Source organism: Miniopterus natalensis, chromosome X, assembly GCF_054644295.1.
Source record: "Miniopterus natalensis isolate mMinNat1 chromosome X, mMinNat1.hap1, whole genome shotgun sequence".
NCBI classification, from domain to species: domain Eukaryota; kingdom Metazoa; phylum Chordata; class Mammalia; order Chiroptera; family Miniopteridae; genus Miniopterus; species Miniopterus natalensis.
In genome coordinates, this window is record NC_142103.1 from 54,404,083 (window position 1) to 54,412,838 (window position 8,756).

Sequence of the window (8,756 nt, forward strand, 5' to 3'; positions counted from 1 at the left end):
AGAGTGAGCACAACATTCTACCTGCCCAGCAACGGAGAACAGGCCAGGCCACAAGTATGCCCCTTCCTCGGCACTACAGCGGAAGGGAGAAAGCGGCCATGGTCAGGAAGGACATCTTGCTATCCCATCCCCTCTACTGCCATCCAAGGGGCATCTTGACTCTTCCAAAATCAGATGTAAAAGACAAGGCCAGTAAGACCAGTCTCTATGCCACCTGAAGCTATTATTAGCCATCATGCATAAACATGGTCATTCTAAAAATTTCATAAAGCTGAAACCATCTTAAAAAGAAACCCCAGCAACCGAAGTCTTCTAACAGTATTTCACCATGAATATTTAAAAGATTTTTTTCCTAAGAAAAGTGGCCCCCAAATTGCCCAATGATCTTTTAAAAAGGGTTTCCTTTTAATTAAAAAAACAATTGATAAAAATGGAAGATGTAAAATGTGGGAAGAGGAAGAAGAGTTGCTGAATTTGCATTTCAAATTGAAAAGAGAGGAGGACACAGCTAAGGAGAGAGAAGCCCTGCTCCTGAGGCCTCTCTGCTCTCACAGCTCAGCCATTCCCAAACTGGTTGCACCCTTGGGGGACTCAGGACAAAGGTTGGAAGTAAGAGAGACCAAATGTAAGACTTCTTTCTCGTGGTTGGGTGGGTGTTCATGTGTGCAAAAGTAATAAACTACTTCCCACTTACAAGGTGCATGTCTGTGGATACCATACTCATGCTCCAAACGAAGGTTCAGGCCCAGGGTACCCATCACTTCACTTTCTTGTCTTTCTTCAGGATGTCACTTTTTTTTCTGTTGGGGCGGCGGCACCGCTTATCGATTCTGGGGATACATTCACAATGCCAAACCTTCTCCATCTTCTCCACGGGGTAAACTGCCTCCACATAGTGGCGGATGAGCTTGAGCCGCTTGGGGTCCAGCTGCTTCTTGTTGCATGCCTTGGAGCGGTTGTACTGCAGCCGGAGGTTCTCAGAGGTGAAGAGTTCGGGAAAGAGCCTGATGAGGAGCTGGGAGACAAAGTTGCCCACGGAGAGGCTCTGCTCACGATCTCGTGCACCTCCTTGTCTGACAGCAGGTATGGCGAAGGCACCAGGAAGTTGGGCGAGGGGACCACCAGCTCATCCAGAGGGATCTTGCAGAAGTCCTTGCTGCTTCTTTTGGGGGGTAGCGGGGGCCCCTCAAATTCCTCTCGGGCTGCGGGATCTTCAGCTTATCAAAGTCGATGGGCACCAGCCACATCTTGGACCGCAGGCCAGGCCGCTCGCCCTGAAGCTGTCCTCCACCTTGACCACGGAGATATCGTCCGGCAAGCTCGAGGAGTCATAGCAGTCTTCCCTCGGGGGCTCGCCCTCCCTGCCCCCATCCAACCCCAGGCCCTCGAGCTCATCGTTGATGTGCTGGGCACACTGCTGCAGCCAGGCCTCCTCCTCCTATATGTCGGGTAAGTAGATCTCTGTGTAGTTGCGGAAGATCTGCAGCCTCTGCAGGTCCAGCTCCTGCTTGCCGCCATCCCCATAGTCGCTGTACTGCTCACCCAGATTCCGGTGGTCAAAGAGCTTGGGGAAAAGCCAGTGTAGAAGGAAGACTGCAAACTTGGCTGGCGAGGAGGCTCTGTCCAGGAACCTGGTGAGGTCCTGCGCGTCCACCACGTGGTCTGAGGCGATGGTGCTGCTCTGATCCAAGGACAGGGCTTCCTCCTGGTCTTTGTAGTCTAGGAAGTGGCAGGGATCCACCTGCTCAGCCTCAAAGAAGCTGGCGACCTGTTCCCCTGGCTGGCTGTCCTCCATTTCCCGCTGGGCCCGGAAGCTGCTGAAGAAATCATTCAACTGGGGCAGGCACTCGGCCTGCCACACGGCAGTGTCCTTCACTGAAGGATAGTAGATCTCCACATAGTTGCCTATGAGTTGCAGGTGCAGTGACTCCAGCTTCCGCTTGGCCTCAAAGCCGCAGGCACTGCAGCCACGAGAGAAGCCCACGTCACCGAAGAGCTCGGAGAAGAGCTGCACCAACAGGTGGCAGGCCAGGTCGCTGCCTGACAGGCTCTGGTCCACCATCTGCTTGAGTACTGCGGCTGTCAGCTGGTACTCAGGGGAGAGGAGGGGCGGTTGGAACTTGGCCACCATCTCTCTGGGGTTCACCTGCTTCTTTTCTTTTTTTTTAATCTCATATATCTGTTTATTACAACAATTTTTGAGCAGAGGAGAGTGAGGGGTTATGTTTTAACAAAATTAGCATATTACAACACTTTCAAACTGATGGAACTTTTTCCAAATCTGCACAAAGAAGCTGTATGGTTTTGTGATGGCCCTGTAAGCAGTTCCCAGGCCTACACACATCATCCAAGATCACCACCATAAATCTCCCATGGATTTAGCTTTAATTCGAGGTTTCTACTCCCTGAAAGGCACTCAATAGGAGGAATCCCCAAATGCCAATGGCTTGGAACCTGTTAGCTGTGGGACCCCCTGAGCCCACCCCTTCTGGCCCTGCCACTCATCTCTCCACACTGTTGTGGTGGATGCATCCATGGGAGCCACCAACAGCATAGATGTGCCCATCGATGACCCCAACCTCAATTCGGTTGCGTGGCACACTCATGGGGGCACAGGGCAACCACTGGTTGGTCATGGGGTTGTAGCAGTCCAGGGCATTGGAGTCGGTGTTGCCATCAGGCGAGTTGTTCCTGCTGCCCACAGCATACAGCAGCCCACCCACCACGCAGCCTGCCAGGCCACTATGAGGCACCTGCAAGTCTGCCAACCTGAGCCATGTGCCATCACTGGGGTTGTAGGCCTCCAGGTAGCTGAGTGATTGGCGGAAGTAGTCAGCAGCAGTATAGATAAGCTGGCCCACCTTGGGAGCCTGGCAGGGCATCATCTGTGTGGGCTTGTGCAGGGTGAGCTCCTGGAAGATCTTGATCAGGTAGTCCTTGCAGCGGAAGTCCGACTGCAAGATCTCGCACTTCTGCAGCTGCAGCTGCATCTGCAGGAAGAGGGGCATCAGTGAGTGGCAGCACACAGCTCGCGGCAGCGCACAGCCGGCAGCAGCGCCTGTACATAGAAGCGTCGGTGCTCACAGTCGTACTTGATCCAGTTGATACAGGCATGGAAGGCCTCAGATTCGCAGTGTACATTCAGATCATCACAGCTGATGAGGGTCACCAGCTGGCAGTGGGACAGATTGAAGAACTCCTCTTGCTTGGCCACCTCTCCAAAGTGCATGTAGATGTACTCTCGGGTGCGCTGGTGCAACTCAGCACGGCCAATCTGCTCTGCTAAGTTGGCGATGCCAATGGCATTGCTTGGGTCCAGCTGCTGCACCAAGAAGTCACTGCAGGCACAGACGACGCTGTCGATCTGGTACATGACGGCACCATTCATAACATGGAGCACACACTTCTCACCCATGGAGATAGAGGCTGTGTAGGTGAACTCTATGAGATGCTCCATGACCTTGGGGTGGATGCCCTCGATGGATACTACCTCCATGCCCTGCTCCCACAGCCCATTGGTGAACATGGCCTTGAAGACAAGGCTGGATGAGGCCAGAACACCTTGTGGGCCATGAACTATGCAGCTGGTGTGTCCTGATACTTGACCTGAAGCATGACATCACACACCTGCTGGCTGAGCCGCAGTTCATTCATGATTCCGAAGACCTGCTTGGTGTGGTCCTCCAGCATGTAGCTGAAGGTGCAGTTGCCATGCTGGGAGAGTGTCACCTCAGCCTTGCACTCGGTGGAGGCGTACATCACTGTGTCCCCTGAACTCTCAGGGCTCTGTGACCTCAGGGGCAGAAATTGGGTGTGGACCCCAGCCCCGCTAGGCCTCGGTTGCGGCTGCATGGTGTTCCAGGTAACTCAGGGGCCTAGAGGAGGAAGAGCACAGGGCTGGGGGCAGGGCCTGGGCCAGGCCTCCTTTTTAAAAATAAAGTGACTCCTAGACCAGTTTTCCTTGACAACCCCAGGTGAAACAGCATCCATTTGTTCTTGCTAAATGTCCCATAGCTTCACCAGCCCAAGGTTCCATCTTAAAACATCAGATGATGTCCCTTCCTTGCTCAGAATCCCCCCACAACTCTCTATAGCACAAAGAGTAAAACCAAATGACCTGCAAAGCCCTCCAGTCAGCCCCTGTCCACCTCTTCCCTTTGCTCACTCTGTTCCAGTGGTTTGTGGGGCCTTCTCTTCCTAGAGCATGTCCAGCTCACTCTTTCATTCACTTCACCAACACTTATTGAGCAGCTGCTGTGTTCCAGGCACTGTTCTAGGCATCAGAGACACAGCAGTGACAAAGACATAAACTGTGCTGGAATTGACACCTGGGGAGGGAATGGCCATAAATAAAATAAACAATACTTGAGTAGAAATTGGACATGAAGAAAATGACAACAGCATTGTGAGTGTGACTTGGGGACAGTTACTTTAAATTGGGTAGTCCAGGCTGCTGTTGGAGCTGAGACAAGGATGAATATAGGAAAGGGGGTGGGGGTGGGAGTTAGTTTTCCAGGCAGAGTGAACAGCAAGTGCAAAGGCTCAAAGGCAGAATGAGAGAGACAATATGGATTATCAGGGAAGAGTGTAATAACAGATAATGACTACAGAAAGGAGGGTTTCCATGAAACCTGTGGAGCCTAGAAAGCCGGGGCATGAATTGTGTTTTCAAAGGTCCTGCTGGGAAATGGCAGGGGCAGGGGATCTGCAAGAAGCTCCCCAGGTTCTCCACCTTATCTTTCTGAGGCTGGGCTCAGATTCACCTCCTGTTTTTATTTCCAGTACCGCACTTGTCAGGAACTGAAATGAGCTTGTTGGCTTGCTTGTTGAGGGGTGGCCCATCCCTCTGACCCTCAGCACTAGCACTTCAGAGGGCAGAGAGCCCTGTGTAAGTCACGGTTGTACCCACCCTTCATATGCCTCCCCCACGTCCAGCCTGGGACGTGGCACTGAGCAGGGGGTCAGTAAGCGTGTGCCTGGCTGACTGCCCACTCCACTGTGCCTACCAGAGCACCCTCCTCCACCGGGCCCAGGGCGCTGCTTGACCACCTCTCCCCTGCCAAGGCTCGGGGCCCCCTGAGCTCTGGGAATTCACAAAACGCTAGGTGGGGGACTGCGCATGCCCTGCTTGAGCCCCCACCAAAGCCTGGAGAAGGGAGGAAGTGACCCCACCGCAGCCTCTCGATTGCCGACCCCAAGGCGCAGATCAAGCCCCCCAACGCCTCAGGGTCCCCAGGCCTCAGTCTGAGCCGCGCTCCCAGGGCCTCTCGCTGGCCTTGCTACTCTCCCGGGCAACCCCGACAAAAGGATCAGACTGGAGCCGTGCCCTTCTGGCCCTCCGCAGGGGCCGCGGGGACCCAAAGGCTACTGGGCCAGCGGGGCCGTGTCTCCAGGCCCCTCGGCACCGCGGCAGGGGCGCTCCAGCCTGCCGTGCCCTCAGTCCAGGCCATGGCCGCCTCATCTGCTTCTTGATGCGGCTCACCTCCAGGGACGGAAGGTCCACCTTTCTGTGCAGCTGGGACATGTTGGAGGAGAGTGTATTGACCATGTAGAACATCTTCTGGATCAGAAAGTAGATGTTGGGGTCGCCGTCGGGGGCAGGGGCAGCACTGCTACTGTCCTGCTTCTGTGTCTCTTTTAGGAGCTGCAGCGGTGAAGGGCTGTTGCTGGGGTTTGCCTTCTCCAAGAGCAAACCCCATACGTGCTGAGCACATCCCCCGCAAGAGGTTCTTCTCCATGATCTTGTGCGAGAGGCTTCTTGTAGGAGGGGGCGGTCACGTCATTGCAGGGCTTCTCCTCACCCGGCCACAAGGAGACCAAGTTCTTGCCACTGCCGGCCGGCTCCCCATTGCCCTGGTAGAGCGAGCTGTTCTCCAGGTTCCTCAGGCCTACTAGGAGCGCCTTGGGAATCAGCTGCCGCCTCTTCACGCTGGAGACAGAGTCTGGCTGGCCCTCATTGCCCAGCTGCTTTCACTTGGAGTCCTGAAGGGTGGTGAAGACGCTGTCTAGAGGGTGCTTCTCTGAAGATCTGGAATTCACTGAGCAATCCAGGGCAGCATCTTTGGCCTCTGTCTCTACTTTCACAGTGCTATTTTTTAGAACTTCTTCTACATTTTCACTGAATTCAGTTGAGTTCATCTTCTGTTCCACTGGGACAGGAGTTCTGTACTTTGCAGAGCCGGCCCGCTCCGAGTTTGGCGCAAGGTGGGGTGCAGGGTAGCACAGGTCAGGGGAGTGGGGGACGCGCCCAGAGGACCTGGCAGGGGCGGCCTGAGGAGTTGCTGGGGGCGGTGGGAGAGCACCATGTATTTCCCCCTCTTTGTGTGTGTCAGTGCGCTGCGCTCTTGCATGACATGACGGGACTCCGTCTGTCATTTCCCCACAAGCACGCAAGAGCCCCTGCAGCATTAGAACCACAATCCCTCCGCCACCACCCCTGGCCCGCCCCTCCCCCTCAGCAGAGGTGTTCCGCCATGAACGGCCAAGGCCACCGCGGGGAGCTGAGGCGCACACTCCGGGGACCCAGGGAACACTGCACGTTGGGTGGGTGCTGCTCTGCTCCACGTGGGCCTGCGCTGGTGGGGGGGAGGGGGCGCTGGTCGCTCTTGCGCAGTGCTGAGTAACAGTAACCTTTTGTTTCTTCTTGATTGAGTTTTGGAAGATTGTATGTTTCTAGAAATTTGTCCTTTTCGCCCAGGTTGTCCCATTTGTTGGCATGTAGTTGTTCCTAATATTTTCTTACAATCTTTTGTATTTCTGTTATGTCAGTTGTTACTTTGTCTCTTTCATTTATGACTATATGTATCTGGGTCCTCTCTCTGTTTCTTGATGAGTCTGGTTAAAGATTCATCAATCTTGTTTAACTTTGTTCAAAGAACTATCTTTTGGTTTCATTGGTCTTTTGTATTGATTTTTTTAGTCTCTATGTCCTTTACTTCTACTCTGATCTTTATTCTTTCCTTCCACTTACTCTGGGCTTTTCCTGCTGTTCTTTATCTAATTCTCCTAGGTGTATGTTTAGATTTTTTACTTTAGCTTTTTCATGTTTCTTGAGGTACACCTGTAATGCTTTCACTGTGTTTCATAGATTTTTGGTTGTTGTGTTTTCATTTTTCTCAAGGCATTATTTGATTTCTCCTTTGATCTCATTGTTAACCCATTTATTGTTCTGTGTAACATGTTAAGTAGCTTCCATGTCTTTGTGTCTCTTTCATTTTTTTTTCTTGTGATTGATTCTCTTTTCATACCACTATGGACAGAGAAGATGCTTGTTATGATTTCCATTGTCTTAAATTTATGGAGTCTTGATTTGTGTCCTAACGTGGTAGATCTTAGAAAATGTTCCATGTAAACTTGAAAAGAATGTATATTGTGCTGCTTTGGTGTGAAACACTCTGAATATATAATTTAAATCCATCTCATATAATATGTCATTTAAGGTTGTGAGTACCTTGTTTATTTTCTGCCTGGAAGATTTATCTGTTGATGTCCATGAGGTGTTAAAATCCCCCAGCATGACTGTGTTACTGTCAATCACTCTCTTTTGTTCTTCAAGATTTCCTTTATATATTTAAGTTTTCTTATAATAAGTGCATAAATGTTTATTAGAGTTAAACCTCTTGTTGGATTGCTCCATTTATTACTATGTAGTGTCTTTCTTTGTCTCTTACTACGGCCTTTGTTTGATTTTTTATTTTTCCTCCATATTTATTTATTTATTTATTTATTTATTTATTTATTTATTTATATTTATTTATTTATTTTTAATTTTATTTTTATTTTTATTTAAAATATTACAGATGTTCCTTTTTCTCCCCAATGACCCATTCCACCCTGTCCCATACCCCTCCCCAGTCCCTCTCCCCACCATTGTCTGTCCTTGGGTTGTGTATATATGCATAAAAATTCTTTGGTTACTCTCTCCTCCTCCACCTACCCGCCCTCCTCCATCCCTCTGATATTCGTCAGTCTGATCTATGCTTCCAATGTCATTGAATCTATTCTGTTCATCAGTTTATTAAGTTCTTTAGATTCCATGTATAAGCGAGATCATGTGATGTTTGTCTTTCTCTTCCTGGCTTGTTTCACTTAGCAAAATTTTCTCCAGGTCCATCCATACTGTCCCAAAGGGTACGAGATTCTTCTTCTTTATAGCTGTGTTGTATTCCATGGTGTATATGTCCCACAGGTTTTTTATCCACTCATCTACTGATGGGCACTTGGGCTGTTTCCAGATCTTAGCTATTGTAAACTGTGCTGCTATGAACATCAAGGTACATATATTCTTTCTGATGAATGTTTCAGGATTCTTAGGATACATTCCTAGGAGTGGAATCACTGGGTCAAAAGGAAGTTCCATTTCTAATTTTTTGAGGAACCTCCATACTGTTTTCCATAGTGGTTGCACCAGTCTGCATTCCCACCAGCAGAGTACTAGGGTTCCCCTTTCTGCACATCCTCTCCAGCACATGTCATTTGTTGATTTGTTGATGGCAGCCATTCTTACAGGTGTGATGTGATATCTCACTGTGGTTTTAATTTGCATCTCTCTGATGATTAGGGCCGTTGAGCATTTTCTCATGTGCCTCTTGGCCATCCGTATGTCCTTTTTGGAGAAGTGTCTATTCGGGTTCTTTGCCCATTTCTTAATTGTGTTGTTAGCCTTCCTCTCGCTGAGTACTATGAGTTCTTTGTACACTTTGGAAATTAGCCCCTTATCAGATACATCCTTGGCAAATATGTTTCCCCAGACCATA

General features: G+C 50.3%; 1 protein-coding gene and 1 pseudogene across 1 annotated transcript; both read right to left on the reverse strand.

The window, feature by feature from the left end:
* Window positions 1-757: 757 nt before the first annotated feature.
* LOC107534903 (BEN domain-containing protein 3 pseudogene) lies at window positions 758-6,186 on the reverse strand (annotated as a pseudogene).
* On the reverse strand, window positions 2,502-3,852 carry LOC107534910 (kelch-like ECH-associated protein 1). Its single transcript, XM_087829448.1, is given in 3 exon segments — window positions 2,502-3,020; window positions 3,023-3,561; window positions 3,564-3,852. Coding segments are annotated over 3 exon segments (1,347 nt in total).
* Window positions 6,187-8,756: the final 2,570 nt, after the last annotated feature.